General features: G+C 39.9%; 1 protein-coding gene across 1 annotated transcript in view; it reads left to right on the forward strand.

Annotated features, from left to right (window-relative positions):
* Positions 1–21,530, forward strand: part of LOC123252571 (exostosin-2-like) — a 202,399-nt gene that overhangs the window by 112,821 nt on the left and 68,048 nt on the right. The window contains exon 8 of the mRNA XM_044681858.1: positions 20,502–20,691. Coding sequence (XP_044537793.1) covers positions 20,502–20,691 — 190 coding nt within the window. The remainder of the gene's footprint in view (positions 1–20,501; positions 20,692–21,530) is intronic.

Below are 21,530 nucleotides of genomic sequence, written 5' to 3' on the forward strand. Positions count from 1 at the left end.
CCCTCATTGCATAGCCCTTACTGTCTTCTGCCTCAGAACCAATATACAATATTGATTCTAAGATGGAAGGTAAGGGCTTAAAAAAAAAAAAAGCCAGTGACAGTAATTCCCTCAAAGCTGTATCTAATCCATTTATTGGAAGGGAGGATAAAGGTAAAATTAGGGAATACCAGTTATTATGAAGAGCACTCTCTGTGCCCAAAGACCATGTGGTCACTCTGAAAGCTTACTAGGAACCGTGAAATGCCGTCCATTTGAGCTCTGATGGTGCCACTGATTGGTTCTCACCCAACCAACATAATGTAACTGTTCTCGTGAGTTGACGACAGTTGTTATGCCAAATGGTTCCAGGCTGAGCCTGGCCAGGACCAGCATGAGGATTAGCATGATGTGAAGGACAGATAGTTAGTGTTGCTCCTTCACGGAGAACCGAAAGTAAACAAGAATATCAGAACACACAAGAGATGCTGAATATCCCAGAAAAACCTGGAAAAGGCTTACACGAATTGATGCAGAATGAAGTGAACAAAACCAGGAGAACATTGTATGCCAATAACCAGATTGTACAATGATCAGCTGTGAATGACTTCGCTATTCTTAGCAACACAGTGATCTAAGAAAATTCCAAAGGACTCATGATGAAAAACGCCATCTGCCTCCAGAGAAAGCAGTGGTGGAGACCAAGGCAAACAGAAACATACTCTATTTCACTTTCTTCATTCTTAGAAGTTTTCTTCCACAAAATGATTAATCAGAAAAATGTTTTCTTTGATTGCACATGTGAAATCTCTATCAGATTTCTGGGAGAGAATTTGGAACTCAAAATCTAAAAAAAGAAAATGTTAAAATCATTTTAATATGAAAATATTATTTAAAAAATAATTTTGCTTGAAATACTTACATGCAGATGGCATTGACTACCAGTTTGCTTCTCTGTAAAATGGGAATAATAGCACCTTCCTCCTCTAGTTGTGAGAATCATATGATATAACACATTTAAAGTGCTTTGTAAACCTTACAGTATTTATGTAAATGCTACTTTTATCAATTCAGAACAACCAAAAGAAATTATGTTATTCTTGAGCACAGACTAGGGACAGTTAGGTCTAGAGCAGTGATGGGCAAACTCTTTAAAGAAGGGGCCAAAGGAAAGGAAATGCTCATCTGCCAGTCTGTTTCTAAGGCAACTCTTTGGAAGTTTCATTGTATTGCATTCTGTTCATTGTATTCGTCAGATTAGAAATAATGTCACACAGCTGGATAGAACATTTCAGGGGGCCACATCTGGCTGGCTGGCTATAGTTTGCTCATCACTGGTCTAAGGGATAGAGTGCCTGGCCTGGAGTTGGGAAGATCTGAGTTCTAATCTGCCCTCAAACATTTTCTAGCTCTGTGACCCTGAGCAATTCACTTCATCCTGTTTGCCTCGTTTTCTCATCTGTTAAATGAGTAGGAGAAGGAAATGGCAAACCACTCCAGTATCTCTGCCAAGAAAACCCCAAATGGAGTCACAAAGAACCAGAAATGACTGAAATAACAACAAAACCAAGATTAAATGAAATGAGGGCTAAAAATAAGGAATTGTTTAAATCTGGAGAAGCTGAAGTTCTAAAAGCACTGAAAATCTGTATTTCTTTGGAAGTCCTCTCGACAAAAGCAGTGGCAAAAATAAGATCTTTATCTCAATGGATTCTGAAAAGGAGATGGGGTAGACCTGGATTAAAATTTGTAGAATTCTTTTTTTTTGTTAGCCAGCACAAATCCTATCAATAGACCACCTATGCCAACCTAGAATATTTCAAAAAAGCTTTTATCTGATATAAACGTCATAAACAATTGCATTCTTTCAGGATATTTGACAGAAATAGTTTAGAAACATTTTAGGGCCTAGACACAATACAGTTGTGCCATGGTTAGTACCACAGGAGGAATGATGGAGTTCTCAGTACTCTGAAGGACAGATATCACAAGCCACCATAAAAGAATCACTTTGAGGAAACTATCTACAGACCTACAGAAAGAAACTGGAAGATTATATTAATATCTATCCAATATGTATAATGGAAACTTGAACACCTTATTAAAGGAGAAATATTTGGGTTGGAATCTGGAAAACAAACACCTCTCAGAAATGCTTGACACCATTAGCAATTGAAAGTGAACACTGAGAGTTTAACAAGATGATACAAGACATCAAAGCGGCACCAAGAGCAAACTCAACCATTTACCCTCAGGTAGACATTACATGATAGAGACTTGAGAAGCCAAGTAATTTGAAGAAAGGACTCTCCAGAGAAGAACTCAGATTTCTGGACATCTTGATGGTTAAAAGAAATCTCAGCATAATGTAAGTTCATTATAGATCAAATGAGGAATAGAGCTTGTGTATCATTATAATGATGAATAATAAAATAACTTCTATCTTCTCTGCAAAACTGGATATGTAGGGGCAGCTGGGTAGCTCAGTGGATGGAGAGTCAGGCCTAGAGACAGGAGGTCCTAGGATCAGATCTGGCCTCAGACACTTCCCAGCTGTGTGACCCTGGGCAAGTCACTTGACCCCCATTGCTCACCCTTACCAATCTTCCACCTATGGGACAATGCACCAAGGTACAAGGGTTTAAAAAAAAACACAAAAAAAACTGGATATGTGGTGGGTCTTTGAACCCTAATTATTGGCTTATTCACTTAACAGGAACACAAATATCGAGATACTTCTTGATGCAAATCTCTTTCTCTCTTAATAGAAGACATCACATATTTATTATTAAAAGATGAAGACACCCAGGACCCCTTTAAATATAGGCCAATTATGTGTTCTTATGTTTAATATGAAGTATTTATAACTTGTATAAATGAAACCCCCCCCCCAATAATACTTATGAAGAAGTTGGCTGTGGGGCCTGAAGGTGGCCACCCCCAGTCCCAAGGCTGTAAAGAGTAGGCCCAATTTTAATGTGTACCTTCTGCCTTAGAATCAACCCTACATGTTGGTTCTCAAATAAGTGAGTATGGGAACTGATAGAAGTAAATAGGTTTGTTCTTAGAGGTTTGGACCACTGCTGAACCCAACAGTAGTTGACAACAGGCTGTAGGCCCAGATGTTGGGCCTCACCTGCAATATGATGGATTTAACACAATCTGGCTGCTTTCTCAATGGTATAAACAGTAACTTGATTTATTCCTCAAACACAGGATGGGCCAGTGGTCCAGGCTGAAGGAGTCCCTAAATCTAATCATCTCTTTTCTCCTCCCAATCAGCCTGACCCACAAGGGTCTCTTTGGCCCCTAACAGAGTTGGGCTACACTCTCTATTCTATCTCACTACCTAAAGAAAATCTACCTAAATCCTGACTAGCTGGTCCTCTCACAAACAGAAACAGCATCAGTTTGTCAGTAAAGATGGCTAGAGGCCGAGGCCTGAGCCAAGGTGGTCGGGCTCGTCTTTAGGGTAGTCGTTGGGCCTTCGCAGCTCACACACACACACAGAATGTCAGGATGGGAAAAGATGCCACAGCTCCCAGGAAACAGAAGTTTCTTGCTAACAGGAACCTCCAAGGTTTGGCCAGATACAAAATGGCCACAGGAAGTAACCCTCGGCTCTCCTCTGTGTCCAGTAATCAATGGACCCCCACAGTCTCCATGTGCCACCTTTTAAGCAGTCCTGCTGTTCCAGAATGGGGTTCATAGAGTTCTGTGCGTGTGCCAAGCTTTCCAAAGTCAGTGCCTCAGTCCTTTGCAAATCTCCCTTCTGCCTCTTTCCTTCTTATAGTCCTAAGGCAGAAGAGCAGTAAGAGCTAGACAATTGGAGTTTGCAGTGACTTGTCCAGGGTCACCCAGTTAGGAAGTATCTAAGGTCACATTGGAACCCAGGACCTCCTGCCTCTAGGCCTGGCTCTCAATCTACTGAGCCATCTAGCTGCGTCCAATTCAGTGATTTCTAAACAAGTCACACTAAAATGCCATAATGTTTCCATTCCATTATTGATTATCAAAAAGTTCTGTATTCACGCTTTCCTTAAGTATTACAAATAAGGGACAGCGAAGTGGCTCAGTGGATAGAGTGCCAGGCCTGGAGATGTAAGGACCTGTGTTCAAATATGGCCTCAGATACTTCCTAGTGGCATGACCCTGGGCAAGTCACTTAAACCCAATTGCTACTAAACCCTTACATCTGTAGTGACAACGCTTCCTTTATTGCAGTGTTTGCATTAAAGTGTCTGCTGAGACTCATTGTCATCCATCTGACTGTGCCAAATGCATATTTAGGCTTATTATACCTCATAGGTATAAATTGCTCCAAATATATTCATCCTATTAAGATATGATTTCAGGATATAAATCAGTTTCTTCATATATATAGCCTCAGTTTTCTTCTTAATTCCTTTATGCTAGATATATCTTGTCTGGAGAAGACTTAGGTATTAATTTCAATATTGATAATGATATTGATGCTGACAGAAGGTAAGAGCTTAATATATATTATACACACATATATATATACATACATATATATATATATATATATATTTCTATGTATAGATAATAGGTCCAAGCATTGTGAGAATGGTGGAATATTTGTTGCCTACATGGAAAACTTTTCTATTTAGAATATACCAGTAGCACAATAATGTGAAGAAAAATGGCATTAAACATGACATTTTCTAGAGAGGCATTTTCAACCTGCTATGGCTCTGCCTAGTCTTAAATATGCTATTATCTCTCCAGAATATACTTGAACATGACTTTCAAATCAGAGGGAGATCAAAACATCAAATTAGTCACTTAATATTCAAGTTCCAAGACTCTACCAGAGAGGGGAAAAAACTGTAAGCAGCTTCTTTATCTGATGGCAACTTTCTCCAGCAATATCAAGATGTCCTTTGGATAGGTATGAAAGGCTTACTTGTATATGGAGAAACAATATGTGCTGTAGATTTTTAGCTTGGCTCCGCAGGTCAAGTTGAACCAGTAGATGAAGTTAACTCCTTGGTCTTCTCCAGACAAGACATATCTAGCATCAAAGTATTAAGGAGAAAACTTGAGGCTACGTATATTAAGAGAGTGAGTTGCATCCTGAAGTCAAATCTTAATTGGATAAATATAATTGGATGAATATAATTGGACCAATTAATATCTCTGCACTATAATAAGTAGTCAATATACTTTTGGCACAGTCAGATGGAAGACAATAGGTCTCAACAGATATATTTTTTAAACCCTTACCTTCTGTCATAGAATCAATACTATGTCTTAGTTCCAAGGCAGAAGAGTAGTAAGGGTAGGCAATCGGGATTAAGTGACTTGCCCAGGGTCACACAGCTGGGAAGTGGCTGAGGCCAGCTTTGAACCCAGGACCTCCAGTCTTTAGGCCTGGCTCTCAATCCACTGAGCTACCCAGCTGCCCCCTCAACAGACATTTTAAAGGAAACACTCCAATAAAGGAGTCATTGTAACTACAGATTTAAGTGTTTGCCTCATTGTTTTACTTTTGTTGATTGTTGTGAATAGGCTTATGATTTTAGAATTGGAAAGGAATTTATTTGTCATTTATCCAACTCTATAGATGAAGAAACTAAGACCTGAAGGTTTAAGTGACTTGCCTAAGGTCACCTGGGCATTTTCACCCAAGTTCTCCAACTCTAAATTCAACCCTCTTTTCATTGCACTATACAACCTCAGCCTTTTCTTTTTTTGGATTGGCTAGAGAGTATATTATAGTTGAAAATGTTTGAATCCTGGCTGTGACATTTGATAGCTATAATCTTGGGCCCATCTTTTTTTTAACTTAAAAGCCTTAGTTTACTTATAAAATAGATAAAATAATATTTGTGCTCCCTATATCACAGGCATCTGTAAGAAAAGCACTTTGTAAATCATAAAAGATCTATAATGGGAATAGTTATTCATTTTTTCAAGTAGACATGATATTAGTGGCAAGAACACTGAATTGTGAATCTGGAGGCCCAGGTTCTAGATCTTACCCTGCTATGGCCTTTCTGTGTTTCTAGACTAAAGGTTCCCTATTCCCAAGGAGGACGGATAGGATGATATGTGAGCTCCCTTTTAGCTCTAAAATCCAAAAGATTCTATTTAAATCGATGATGGTAAAAGTCATTTAAGCCCAACCTACACACTACTTAGACTTCTTTGGCCATGAAGTGTTTCAAGTATGTGTACTTGAAACTGCTTTAACCATTGCCAGGAGTGCCAGCTTCCACTGAGCTGTAAACTGCTGTAGACTTCTACCCTCTAGCAGCACTGCCAGCAAATACTCCCTTGTCAAGCTGAAGGAGCATTTCACACATGAGGTAGCTGAATGAACATATACATTTATTTTATCTCTCTTGCGAGATACAGTGTAATACACCCATGCTCATATTCCTGAAAAGCTGTCTGCTTCAGCCAAATTGGACATTCATTTATCTGCTGTAACTTTATAATTTTAGAGTTTTCTTTAACACTTACAGGTTGGGCCAAATTTTGTGTATGAGAAAATTTTTCTCAGAAAGTAATGTACATTTTTAAAAATTATGAATGAGCTGTTCTCTTAGGAGATATCAATCCAGTGCTGTGATATTTTCCCCTCTAGTTTGCTTTTTTTCACTCATCTTATTGGTTAGAGAATATCTAAAAACCCTCTTGCAGTTTGGCTGGCAGAGATCAGGTTAATGGCATTTATTATTTGTAGCCTTAGATAACTTTTTTTTTTTAAACCCTTACCTTCTGTCTTGGAGTCAATACTGTGTATTGGCTCCAAGGCAGAAGAGTGGTAAGGGCTAGGCAATGGGGGTCAAGTGACTTGCCCAGGGTCACACAGCTGGGAAGTGTCTGAGGTCAGATCTGAACCTAGAACCTCCCATCTCTAGGCCTGGCTCTCAATCCACTAAGCTACCCAGCTGCCCCCTTGTAGCCTGAGATAACTTGAATTATTAAAAGAATTAGCATTTGGAGATATCATTTTCCTTGTTCCAAGAACTTTCTGGTTTTTCTTTTGCACAGAGCTGTCTAACTGGCTTCTCTCCATCCCTCAGATGGAAGCTGGAGCCAGTCACAGGCTCCTTTAAGCTACTGGCTAAGCTTCATCCTGGAGTGAGAGGATGAAATGTCAACTTTGCCCACTACTACCTGAAAATAAATCCATTTCAGCCCTTTCTGGCAGCTTTAGAGAGGTGAGAGGGAGTGGACATTTAGCCAGAACTGAACCTCAGTACTGTGTAAAGAAACGAAGAACAAAGTATCACACCCAGATTATAGCAGCAGCTTTCAGGTAAAGAGTGAAAAATGCTCCGCTTTCAGGAGAGACTGATAGACTAAATGGAATGATAGTCAGAAGCTCCAGCTCTGAGGGTTTTAATTCGCTGTACAGCTTGGAATGTTACCTAGTGTCTACTTGCTTCTGCTTCCTCATCTGTAAATCTAGGGCAGGTAGAAAATGCTATGGCTTACATTTATCACATGGATTAAACATGGATTTCTTTGTCCTTCAAATATATTCCATTCAACTATTAAAACTCTCATTTAACATATGAAGAGACCAAGGCATGTAAAGAAGTGAAGTGATTTGTTCAAAGTTTCATAGGTGGCAAGTAGCAGATTTGAACCCAAGATTCCAATCTGACTGTCTTCCTATTTTGTTATGTGAGAGTTGGTGGGTTGTCCGAACTCACATAAGTGTGTCCGGGATGGTAAGGGATTCCACTGAATGTTCTGAATGTTAAGGGAATCTACCTTCTTTGGATTCTTTGGTTTCCTCCTTCCTTAGTTTCTTTTCTGACTTGGTCAGTGAGGTTTGTCTTCTCCTTGGGAAATCTTCTTTGGGGAATTGAATGGTAAACTTGGCATGAGAATCAGAGTTTCTTCCCAGATTCTACATCATCTAACTTTTGAATCCCAGTTGAATTCCACCAACAACTGAGATGAACTAAAAATATAGAGAACAATGAATAGACCTCTGAGACTTCAGCTCCCATAATTTCTGCTCCTTTGTTATTCCCAAGAGAGTACCTTTGAGAACAACTTTAAGACTCTATAACTCTAGCTTTCCAAGTCAGGACATAGTAAGCAGCTTGCTGTGTTACGGTGATCTGGGGCCATTGAAGTTTAATGGTTAAGGAAACGTGGGTTGCATTACTGATTGTCCTGCTCCCAGACTCCCAGTGACCATTAGTCGTAAATATCATCTCACCATTTTGGAGAAGGGACATCCACCTCATTCTCTTCAATAATATTATGCTAATGCTTAACCCTTACGTGGCCCAGTTCACTTCAAAGTTCCTAATCTGCGTTCATTGAGGTTGAGTGTGGCAGAACCAAGAGGAGAGATGGGAGGGTTAACTCCTTTGGTTTTGCCCTTTGACCATTCCAGGATGGGAAGCATGATGAAATACTTTCTCAAAGTCTTTGGTGGAAACACATCATGCATAATTGGAGCAAAATAGAATAAATCAAAGCTTTTTTTGAGTCTGGTAATTCATAATTGAAACCACATTGAGGTTGTAACTGATATTTTTAAATGACCACGAAAATTTTCTTCTCCACCAAGGTAAAAATAGGTAGAGCTCTGCAACCCTAGGAGCTATTCAGGTTCTGGGAAGTAGGAAGTGACTTCTGTCTATTCCTCCATCCCTCTCTTCTGTGACTTTTCTCTTAATTTTTCTTGAATGTCCCTACTTCATTGGATGTGTTCTTACTCAAATATCTAGTGAGTTGGTATTGCCCACTTTAGAGCAAAAGTATGTATTGGACATAAAAATCCCCTGTGTAGGTATGAGTTATGGGGGTTAAGACTCTGAATCACCCTGTGTTTCAGCTTTGTTTCCTCAAAGTCTGTCTAATGGTATTTGGTTTGGCTTATGCTTGGAATAAAATGGACTTTAAAAAACTGTCAGAACTGTGTGCCTAGCCCTTAAATTCACAGTTCTGAAAAGATTCTAGACAAATGACAGTCACAGCTTTGAGTATCTTCAGGAAAGGCTATTCTTTGCCTATACTGGACAGCTTTTCCTTTTCATTCTATAGCCCTCTGTCTAGAATATATTGTTAGGTTGCCTCTAGAACTAATCTTACCATCTCCAACCTCTAACCTTTGCTGAAAACATGGGTATGATCACGATAAGAGTCTGGATAGCTTTATTTGCCAGGGGTTCAGAATGCTACAAGCCAACCTGCTGCTACTTAAGGAAGATCATGGCTTTGAAAGGGTTCTGGTGTGGCTCAGTGTCCCAGCAGCTCTCCCATGGGCCCCCCCCGCTCTAGTTCACAGGACTGACAGGAGCCTTAGTAGACCCCAGAGCCTGCTGGAGCCAGCAAGCTGAGAGGGCCATTCTGAAGCAGGCTTTGGGTCTTTACAGCCCGTTATGCCAGATCTAGGTCATGCGATCTCATCCCTCAGACTTGGCTTCTGAAACGAACACTTGCTGTAAGCATAAGGAGTGACATGTGTGTGCACATATGTGTGTGGGCACATGTATGTATGTATATGTGTAGGGAGACAGGGAGCATGGAATGGGCTGGCACACTTGCTTTTTCTCTAGCTCAATGTCAGCAGTTTGTCAGAGTGATAGATAAGCAGTTTCCTGATCTCCATCTTTGCATGAACAAAGTTAGTAGAGCGCTTTCTCTCTCTCTCTCTCTCTCTCTCTCTCTCTCTCTCTCTCTCTCTCTTCTTTCTCTCTGTCTCTCTGTCTCTCTCTGTCTGTCTGTCTGTCTCCTTCCCAAGACAAAAATCACAACAAATGGCCTTCCTCTTATTTGTATTTCTTCCATTGCTGGGAGCTGAGCTTCCAGATTTTATGCCCTGCTTGCTATAATGGGGATTTAATCAGACTGAGTTAATTGCCAGCATTGTTTGCCTTTTCTCTGGCAAGAGTCAGAGTCTTGAGTAAATTATGGAGGTTTAAATTTGCCTGATTTCCTGCAGAAAGTGGGGTCAGGAGGTCTCTGACTGTAGACACTCTCTTCAATCAGTCAGCAGGGGGTCAGTTTTTAATGGCCCTTCAGGGGTAACTAAATGCCCTTTTTCAAATGTCCCTGTCCAGTGAGATTCTTTTTGCCGCTTCTGGGGGTGGGGAGGCGAGAATTGGTTGGTTGAATACAACCTGTACAAGGAAATGTAGACTTTTGCTTAAGCATCTGTATTGAAAGCATATCCATACCAATATTAAGAGCCGCCTTTCTCCAAGTTGTCGCCATGTGCTCCAAGGTTTGCAGAGCCAATAAGAAGCCCAATTTTGGATCGGCGGCTTAGCTTTGAGAGTGGAATGAAAAGACTGCCATATTAATATTTCTGATCTTATAGTAAAATTATATGAGTGAGAAAGCCGTAATACAAGGATCCATGATTTCATTGGTAGTGGGTAGGTATTTATTTACTCCACACAATCCCTCCACATCTTGATTTTCATGAGTTTCTGTTGCTAGAAAATTTTGTCACCCATTGACTAGCAGTCTGGTAAGGATTCTCAGAACTTAGCCAGGTTGATCCTTAAATAACTGACATCGGGTCACTGTACTGAAAGAGCAAGAATGGATCGCATTTGAACGAGCTGCCCAGTGGTGATCACCAACATGTTAGCAGACAAGAGGAATACATACATATTGGGAGGCTATCTTCAGTGTGTGGAGCCATGGATGGGGACAGTAGCCTTCCTATCTGTTGTAGGAAAACCGGGCTAGGACAAATTAACAGGCTTGAATACAACTCAACAAACATTTGTCAAATGCATATTATGGCTGATGCTCTGTCAGATGCTGGGGAGAAAAAGAGCCAATATCGATCCTGCATTCAAGGATCTTCCATTGAACAGAGGAAACACACACACACACACACACACACACACACACACACACACACACGTCCAGACTAAAAGAATGAGAAAAAGAACAATGGGAAATTTGAAGGAGGACAGATCATTTTAAAGTGGGGAGGAGTCAGGGAAGGCTTTGCTCCAGAAAGAATCTCATTCCAGGTATGAGAGACGGGATAAGTAAAGAGAGGGCAGGATGAGAATGTGAGCTATTGATAGAATCAGTCATAAGGAAGGTAGAGGAGGAGCTGGAAAAAGGCTCTAGCCACATTTACTTCTGCTTCTCCATTTTAGAGCAGGTCCCAGCTACTTCAGAGCACTTGCCTTCTTTCCAGCTTATTGAATTAATTCATTTCTATTGTCTACAAATACTGTAAGCAGGAGCTCTCTCTCACTGTTGGACTTTATTAGTAGCATAGAGAAATGCTGATGATTTATGTGCATTTATTTTCCATCCTGCAACTTTGCTAAAGCTGGTCTGGAGTAGTTTCCCAGCGCAATAGACAGACACCATCCAAGGATGGAAAAGGACTTCAGGTGGCATCTGGTCTGACCTAACCTGTCAATGAATTGGTTTCACCAGTGAACAGACCGATTACCTGCCTGCTTTATGCAGAACCCTGTGCTTGCTGCCAGAGGCAGATGTAAAGTGAGAGGCAGCCTGGTTCTTTGGCAAGAACACCAGCTTAGAGGTCAGCCTCAGTTTCTTCCTCTGTAAAATGGAGATGATGATAGCAGCTACATTCTGGTGCTGTAGGGAAGGTCAAATGAGATAATACATAGAAAGGGCTTTGCTCGTTTTGGAGTGTGATAGAAATGTCAGTTTTGTTTATGGTAACAATGGCAAAACTGGTAAGGGGAAGCTGACTGTCTGGCTCCAGATATGGAGCTCACTCTTGGGAGAGAGAGCCCATTTTAGCACATGGCTTCACCCAAGACCTTTAGAATTGCATCATGAGGTGAGGCAGCTTCATTCATTATTTTGGGGCCTTGAGTTGAGCTATCCAAACATGACTTCATAAGGCCTGTCTATAAGAGCCTGCTGTTTCTTCTGAAATGTTTCCTGGATTTGCCTTTTTCTGTTCATGCACTTTATGCAAGTTTTCCTGAACTCACGTCCTATTAAGTCTTCCATCTCTCTGCCTCTACTCTGTTCTCCATGCCACTCTAGGCATGGTGAAGTGTTAGGGCCTCTTGGCTTGGAGCCAGAAGTTCTGAATTCAAATGATTTCATTTTACTTTCTAGCTGGGAAGTCACTTAATCTCACATTTAAATTTTCCTCATCTATAAAATAGAACTTTTCACTTATGGTTGTGATGAAGACCAAAAGACTTTATTAGAATGTTGTTTGTAAAGAATAAATGTCAGTTATCGTTATTGGAATTATTATTCCTGTAATATTACTTTTAGGTCATTCCTGCATCTAATAACATAAAATAATATCAAGTATAGAATCTTTGAGGATACTCATGAGTTTAACCATGCCCCAGACTTCTTGACCAACCTTTTCCCCCCGCATTCCTTCCCAATATATGCCATCCATTCCATTCCATCCTATATCTATTCTGTTCCATCCCATCCCATCCCATTCCACTCCATCCCATCCTATCCTATCCCGTCCTAGTTCATCTCCTGCATGTACTTTGCTTTCTGTCTTTCTGCCTTTGCTTATTCTGTGCTCCCTAACTGGAATTACCTCTTCCTTCCAATATAGCTGTGGTGTTGTCTCCCCCATTAAAAGATAAGCTAGAAAATGAGTAGAGATTATAGACAGAAATTGGGAAAGAAAGGGAGGGAGAGACAAAGATATTGAGAGAGCATATTAGTATGGATTATTGATAGATTCAAAGGTACAATTAGGGATTGTAGGGATGATAGATAGGTAGATAGATAGATAGATAGATAGATAGATAGATAGATAGATAGATAGATAGATAGATAGATAGATAATGTCTAGAAATAGAATATGAGTAGGAATTCTTGATACAGAGAGACAAGTGAAGAGAGACAGACAGATAGACAGACAGACAGAGAGACAGAGAGATGAGTAGGGGTTTTTTATTCTTTGTATTTCCAGTACTCAGCACAGTTTGTGAACCATATTAATCACTTAATAAATAATTATCGACTGGTTAATTGAGGGTAGAGGAATTTCAGAATTCTCTTATCATGGGAGAATGTAGGTCAAGGGCATGATGGTTTCGGAGTATAGCTGAGGGTGGAGTCAAGGAGACTGAGGAACTGAAAGGCTAGTATATTCACTGCAACATGAGCATATATTTTTTGGTCCCCTGGTTATGAGTAGAGGTTGATATGGAAAGGAAGGCTAAACCTGAGAAAGGAAGGAGAATGGCCTCCCCCTAAGAGGGAGCTAGCATTTCTGTAATGCTTTAGGGTGGAAGTTGTTAAACTTTTGGTCTCAGGACCCCTTTTACTCTCTTAAAAATAATTGAGGAGTCCCTATGGAGCTTTTGTTTATGTGGATTATTCGTATTGATATTTACTATATTAAAAATTAAAACATCTTGAAACTTCTATGAAAATAATTTTGGCCTTGCAGCCCCCCTGAAAGGGTCTTGAGGACTCTTTGGGATCCCTGGACCATACTTTGAGAAAACTACTTTAATGGTTGTAAAGTGCTTTCTTTGTATTATTTTGTTTGATCCTCATAACAGTCCTAGGAGGGAGATGCTATTATTCTTCTTTGAAGCACAAAGAAGGCAAGTGACTTGTTTATAGTCATACAGTTACCAAATGTCTGAGGTGAGATTTGAATTTAAGACTTCCTGAATCCAGGTCTAGCACTTTATTTTACCATCTAGGAACTAAATAATTTAATTTATAGGCCCTGGTTGTATCTTATTTAATTGAAATCACTTTTTAAACCAGACATTGAAAATGTCCAAATTGTCATCACCATATTAAATCAAATGGTTGGCTTTAATTTCATCAATAGCTAAAGCCTGGGAAGAAAGAGCAAACAGAAAGGGGAGGGAAGAAATGACAACAGTCTGTCTCAACAGAAAAGTGTAGAGAATGGAGTTTCCTGTCATGGGGGTATAGGCTTACTGACCACTTACTGGGAGCAGTATAAAAGCAATTCATCTGTAGAGATAGGATAGATTAAATGGCTTCTGATGTCCCTTCCAATTAAGATTTTGTTATTTGCTCTCCCTAACAGATGGTCACCTAATAGACCTCCTGTGATGGAAACTCATTCCTTTCCCTTCTTCCTGATGACATTTCTTTCTTCTTCCCACCATTTGAAAAGGGAATTTCTCTTCAGACCCAGATTGAATTAGACGGCCTCTGAGACCCTGTCCAACTGTGAAACTCTGGGACCTAGGCCGGTGATGGCCAACCTATGACACGCGTGTCAGTACTGACACACGTGCCATTTGCGATGACACACGGCCGCATACAGAGAAGTATGGGGCCACGTGCTGAGCATGAAACATTTGCCGTAGTGTAGTGTAGACACCCTGTGCACTATAGATGACAATTCTACCCATATTAATTTGCCTATTTTGGTTTATTAAATACAGTTATATATTACAACTATACATTTTTGTTATTTAAACTATAAATATCACAAAATTATGGTGTTTTTTTCTTGAAGTGACACAACCCGAGTTATGCTCGTTTTCTTGGTGAATTTTGACACACCAAGCTCAAAAGGTTGCCCATCACTGGGCAAACCCAGTGCCACAAGGTAGTGTCAAGAGGAAAAAGCCTGGGTGTGAAGTTAAAGAACCTTGTTTCAAGTCTCAGCTTTGCTTACTTACATAATGTAAGCAAGTAACTTTTCTCCTATTTCTTACCTACAAGATGACAGGGTTAGATTTGATCCTTATGGCCCCTTTCAGCTCGAGATTCTGTGATCCAGCTTTTTATCTAAGTCACTTAGATTAACTCTCAGTTAGTCAATAAACACTTATTAAGCACCCACTAGGTGCCAGATGCTATGCTAAGATAGCGTAAGGATGAGCTAGGGGACTTCTCTTGGAAGAGACAGGTTGCAATGGGACTTCTTGTATAGGCAGAGAGTTAGCCTCTGTAAGGAGTAGGGCCACTTCTTCATGTGAGCCCACGATGAAGGAGGAGATTGTGGGAGAAGGCATCCAAGTGATAGGAGATGAGGAAGAGGGGAGAAGAGACAACTGGTGATATTTCCCTGGTAAAGGATATCCTGTGCTCTTGATCTGTCCAATTCTGCTACTCTTACTTCTGTTTTGATTTGAATTTATTTAGTGCATGGGGAAACACTGGCAGAACACCATCCTTCCTTCAACCAATCAAGTATCTAATGCCACTGGAAAGTTATGTCCATGTCTCCCCGTGGTGTCACTTATCCTGCCTCCTTAGTTCTTTGTCCTCATGCCAGATAGTTTGGGCTGGCATGGAAGAATATCTAGAATATCTAGAGAAGCTATCCCTTCTCCACCAAGGGGATTCTCCATCTCGCCTCCTTTCCTTCATTTCCCTCAGCAAGATTGACATACAGGCTGAGATCCAAGCCAGGTATTGGGTATCTCAGCAGCCAATCTGGCTTTCTTTTTCTATCTGTGTCTTGAAAGCAGAGCCATAGAAAATTGCAGGGGGTGCCCCAGTTTGAATTCCCATGCAACTCTTCTCTAAAATTTATCTTTGTGTCTTTCAAGGAATTTTCCCTTTCTTTTGAGGGGTCAGTAGCATTTGCACCTATTAGCTCTCCACTGCTCTCCTCCAAAGAACAAACTGTTTTGTAAATTGTGATATTTTGTCCTTCTATGCTAATAGCAGTATTTACCTTTTTTTTTTTTTATCTGTGTGCCCATTTTGTTTCAGGATTCAATATTTGGTGCCTTTCATTCCATTTCCCTTCTGAAATCATTTAGAGATGGGCTTTGCTTAGGCACCAGAATTCACCATCAAGGATAAAGGGCCTTTAGTAGTCCTGTCTAGAGAAAAGTGAGAGGAATGAACTGTAAACCAGACCTCAGCTTCTTCATTCAGACAAATTCAGTTCAACGAGTAAGTGCTTTATTTAAGGCTCAGTGCTAAGCTAGGGAGCTGTAATGGAAAATGAAGAAATCCCTAGTGTCAAGAAGCTTCCATTCTATTGGGAACACAAACACATACTCAGTTAAATACAAAATATCTTGAGGTGGGAGGGAGCAGTGATGATGGGGTGATGTGTGGGTGAGAAGCAGAGAAACTTTCCCAGAAGAAGAGGTGGTATCTGAGCTGAATGTTGAGGGAACTTAAGGTTTCTAAAAGGCAGAGATGAGAAGAGAGTGCTTTCTTGGCATGTGGGATGGGCCACTGTTAAGTTCAGTGGGATCTGCCATGTTAAGTTCAAGGAATAGCTAGTGTTCCATCTTGACTACACCACCATATACATGACAGGGAATAACATGAAATAAGGCCGGAAAGAGGTAAGACAGAGGTCTCTAAATGACAGTCTAAGGAGTTTATATTGAAATAGTGAGCCACCGAATCTTTTCAATCAGACCTATGCTTTAAATGACTCCTGGATTGCTTCTACTTTTAATTCCAATGGCACCCTCCCTCCACTTTATCCTCTTCTCAAAGTCTCTATAACCTTTCTGTTCCTTCTTTCTTCAACATTTTCCAACATGGGAGGCTTCTATGACTCCTGGTGGTTCATTATGATAAATCTTGTATCATTTCTGCCCTTAAGCCTCCCTATAAATGTGTGGAATATGGAGAATGAGGAGGCTTTGGAGATGGAAACTCCAGAAGATTTCAGGAAATGTAGTTAGATGCTAATTTAAAAATAGTTGGAATCATCCACCTTCTCAAGGGTGTCTGTAGCTGAATGGGAGAGAATGAGAGTCATGGAGAGGAAGTCAGCATTTTGAGGGTGACCTTTCCAAATGTCTCTTTCTGTTGTGAAACTTAGATCTGGTTCAGTGTGGGCTTTTTGGCCCTCCTATCCTCATTACACTGCAGCTCCAGTATTCCTATTCTGTCTCCATGAATTCCCATTTCATGTGTAATTCATGGGGTTTTATGCATTTCTTGTCCAAAACTGTTCCATCTGGTCAGCAGCTGCTATCATGTACAATGGCAGTAGCTGCCCACCAGTGGTCTGAGTGTAGTTGCAGGACGCCTTGGGGCTCTGACTATGTGACTTATATCAGGAAACTATCAGATAGTTATAAAGATTCTCTCCTAGAGTTCTTCAGGGATAGGAATGCCATGGCAGGGTTGCCCATATACATTGCTTATATTGTCTTAGCCTAGTGTGCATCGTGACACCCTTCATCTCTCATCACCCAACCTCCCAGGCTATACTCATTTGTTTTTTAAAATAAGTGCTTATTCCCTTCACCTTTCCTTCCATTCCTATCTGGGTTTCTATGACATTGCTTTTTGTGTTCTCTGTCTATATGTCTAAACTGCTTCTTCTCAGTCTCCCAGGGTCATCATTCATATCATGCTCCTAATTATGAATGTACCCCTAAAGTTCTGATCTAGGCCTTCTCTATACTCTTGGTCTTGTCGACCACATTCATTTTCTTAGACTTCCAAACCTTTATATTCAACCCTAGTTTTTCTCTTTAGTTCCATTCCTACATAATTAACTGCCTATTGGATATGTTAAACATATTATCTTTTAAACATTTTAAACTCTACCTGTCCAAATAGAACTCATCTCTTTTCCCATAAACCCAACTTTTTCCCTATTCTTGATTATTCTTCCAGCCATATAGGTTTACATCCATTGAGTCATCCTGAACTCCACACTCATCTTCACATACATATTCACTTAGCTGTCAAGTCTCATTGATTTGGTTCTCTCTAACCTAGTTCAAATTCTCATTATTCTTGCACTATTGAAATAGCTTCCTGGTTGATGTGTCTACCTTAGACTCTTCCCCTTCCCATTTTATCCTTCCCATTCCAGCCAAAGAGACTATCCTAAATAAGACACAGGAATGAATATGTCATTCCTCTATTCAGTAAATTCCAGTGGCTCCCTATTAACTGTAGGATTAAAACATGACCTAATCCAAAAATCCAAGCCTTTCTGACTCTAGCCTACCTTATTTTCTATAACTTCCTATACTCTGTAGTATAGCCAAAGTGATCTTCTGACTGTTTCTAATATGTGAGGCTCTTCTGTCTTTCTCTGTGCCTTTCTACAGACTGTCCTTCCATATACCCAGAACATACTATATCCCCATTTTCATCTCTTAAAAGTTCTTAGTTTTCTTCTAATTTTAACTCTGGTATCCCCTTCTGCATGAAGCATTTTCTGCTCTTTCATCTGCTAGTTCTACTCTGTCTCAATTGGCCTTTTATTTATTTCTTATGCATTTGGCACCTTCTTATGATGCATATTATTCTTCTTAATGAAATATAAGACACTTGAAGTTAAGGACTGCTTCAAATTTGGCTTGTATCCTCACTGTCTAATACACTACCTGGTACAGGTACTAAATACTAATTTAGTCACTCTCCATGTTTATATAAGTAGTAAGCATCAGAGGTGTCATTTGATCTCAGGCCTTCTGACTTCAGAGTCAATGCTTTCTCTACTGTAGCATGCTATACTAATGAAGAGGTCATTTATTTGTTCATACATGTTTATTATAAATGATTGAAAAAGCATTTCTTAAGGACTTGAGAAAGGCCATTTGCAATCTGACTTCAAATGTCATGATTCAATTAAAACTTCTCTATCTGAAATTCCCAAAGAGCTCTTTTTTTAAGCTTTTGTTGCATACTTGAAAATGTTTCTTAATTAATTCAACTTAAGATTACAAGAGAAAACAGTGCTTACATGTGAAACTTATACTGTAGTAAAGTCAATTCAATGTCACCTCACATTATTTGAAGCACAAGTAATATCAAGCAGCTTTGTACACTTCCCCTGGTGTCAGAAGTTAAAAAAAAAGGGGGGGAGAGCTCCATTCCCACAAACATTTTCAGGGGAAATATTTTCAGAACTCAACCTATAGTTCCAGTAGTAAACATTGCTTCTGCTCTTGATTCAAGTGCAAAAGAAATTCCTGTATTTTAAAATTCATTTGGGCGTGCAGTTGAGAAAGTATCACTTTCTTTTATTTATTTAATAGAATTTATTCCTGACTATCTCCATCCCTCTCTCCCTTCACTGCATCATAAAAGCTATGCACAATGGAAAAAAAAAATGTATGTGTAGATCAAATCTTTTGTATTTCTATTTTTCAGTTTATTTTCTGGAGGAGGACATTCACAAGTTATTCTTCAAATAGTAATTCTGTAGCTGCATATGATATTTTCTTGGTTCTACTCATTTCACTCTTCATGTAGATCTTTCCAAGTTTTTTTAAAAATCAACTTGCTCATTGTTTCTTGTAGCATAATAGTATTCCATCATAATCATATACCACAATTTGTTCAACCATTCCCCAGTTGATAGGTATCCCTTCAATTTCCAGTTCTTTGCCATCACAAAGAGAGCTGCTATAAATATCCTGAAACATATAGGTTCTTTTCCTTTTCCTCTGATCTTCTTGGAAAACAGACCCAAAAGTGATATTGCTGGGTCTAAGGCTATACACAGTTTCATAACTCTGAGCATAATCCCAGATTGCTCTCCAAAATGGTTGGATCAGTTCACAATTCCACCAACAGTGGATTAGCATTCCCATTTTTCCATGTTCCCTCCAACATTTGTCATTTTGCCCTTTTATCATTTAGTCATTCTAATAAGTGTGAGATGATATCTCAGAATTGTTTTGATTTGCATTTCTCTAATCAGTAGTGACTTAGAACTTTTTTTCATATCCTATCTCAGATTTTGATTTCTTCATCTAAAAGCTCATATCTTTTGCCCATTTATCAATTGGGAGAATGGCTCTTATTCTTATAAATTTGACGCAGTTCTCTATATACTTTAGATAGGAGACTTAATTTAAGAAACTGTCTATAAAATATCCCCCCCCCCATTTTATGCTTTCCTTTTAGTCTTGGCTATATCAGTTTTATTTGTACAAAAACTTTTAAAATGTAATATAGTGAAAATTATCCATTTTATATCTCATAATGCTCTCCATCTCTCGTTGTTCATAAATTCCTCTTCTAAACAAAACATTTTATAAGTAGGTAATAGGTTCCGTGTTCCAATTTGCTTATGATATCTCCTTTCATGTCTAGGTTATATATCCAGTTTGGTCTTAGTGAAAGGTGTAAGATATTGATCTATATCTAATTTCTGCCAAACTACCATTTTCCAATTGCCCTAGCAATTTTTGCTAAAAACTGAGTTCTTATCCCCAAAACTTGCATCTGTACTTTTGTCGAATCAGTTTTCTTTATCCATACAATAATAGAACCTCCAATTTTTGTATTGATTTATTGGTTACAAACAACTTTCCTCACAATCCCCCTGTGAAGTAGGTAGTGTAAAGATCATTTCATAGAACAAGATTCTGAGACTTAGAGAGCTTAAGTCACAGTTGTGTCTTTCTTGTACATGGCAGAATCAAGCCCACTGGAGCTTTCAGTGTCTCATGGTTAGTGCTCTTGTCCTAGCATGCTTCCAGCAAGGCTACATGGAGTTGGAGAAAAGTCAGACACTCAGAAGTCTTTGAACCTATATCTTGGTGATAACTACAAAATTTACGAAGATATTTAGGCATTTGAGGGGACAGAGGCAGTCCCTTTGTTCTAATCTTTCTTCATTTGGCATCTTACAGAAATGGAGCAGTGTGAGCAACCCCTTGTTCCTTCCACTGATCCCACCACAGTCCCAGGGCTTCACTGCCATCGTCCTCACCTATGATCGAGTGGAGAGCCTCTTCAGAGTCATCACAGAGGTTTCCAAGGTGCCCAGCCTCTCCAAGCTGCTAGTTGTCTGGAACAATCAGAATAAAAACCCTCCAGAAGGTAAGAAAAGGAGAACGGGTGGTGATGGGGCCTGACTTGGATTTTTGCTTGGGTTGATCCCTGTCTCCATGATGGGAAATATTCTAGAGACATGATTGTTGTCTGTGTGAGTGAGATGAGGAATCTGAGCCTCAGAGATGGTGCCTGGCTGAAGTCCCATGCCTAATGTACCTGGCAGAAGAAGGGCTGGAAATGACATGTTCCACCTCCTTGGCACTTCATTCCCTCTGATTGACTTTCATAGGATTTAAAAGGAAGGAAACCTGGAGATCATTTACATTTTACAAATAAGGAAACCAAGACCCAGAGAGAGGAAGTTCACACAGGCTAATAATTGTCCAAACCCTAATTTAAATCAAAAGGATCTATCTGTCTGACTTTAAAGTAAGATGCCTTGCCCAGGACTGTGATAACTGGGAATCTGTGTGAGAGGCAGAGCAATGTCTGCACCAAAGCTACCGTGAATCCACTGCTCTCTGACATTCCATTTGGGTGCTAGGGTGGGCCACCTTCATCAGAGCCTGTGGATGGCATATGCTTTGGGCCCACAATCTTGGGATCAAAGCCTCACAGCCTTAGGAAAACAGACTCCAGCTTCCCTCAGCAATCCCAGACTATTTGTTTACATAAAAACTCAACTTGAAAGGCATTTGTTTTCTCCTTCCTTATCTGTGCTCTGATACTGTGCTGGTTTTCCAAAAGAAGATGCCCTTGCCTCTGACTGGGAAGGTCGGCAGTGCATGCCCCTCATAGCCTTTGGCTTAGCACCCCAAAGTGAGCACTGGCCAAAGCCTCCCATTGGCCACCCTTAAGCACTTTGTCACTCCTGCCCACCGGCC

This window comes from Gracilinanus agilis, chromosome 6 (genome assembly GCF_016433145.1).
Source record: "Gracilinanus agilis isolate LMUSP501 chromosome 6, AgileGrace, whole genome shotgun sequence".
Taxonomy (NCBI): domain Eukaryota; kingdom Metazoa; phylum Chordata; class Mammalia; order Didelphimorphia; family Didelphidae; genus Gracilinanus; species Gracilinanus agilis.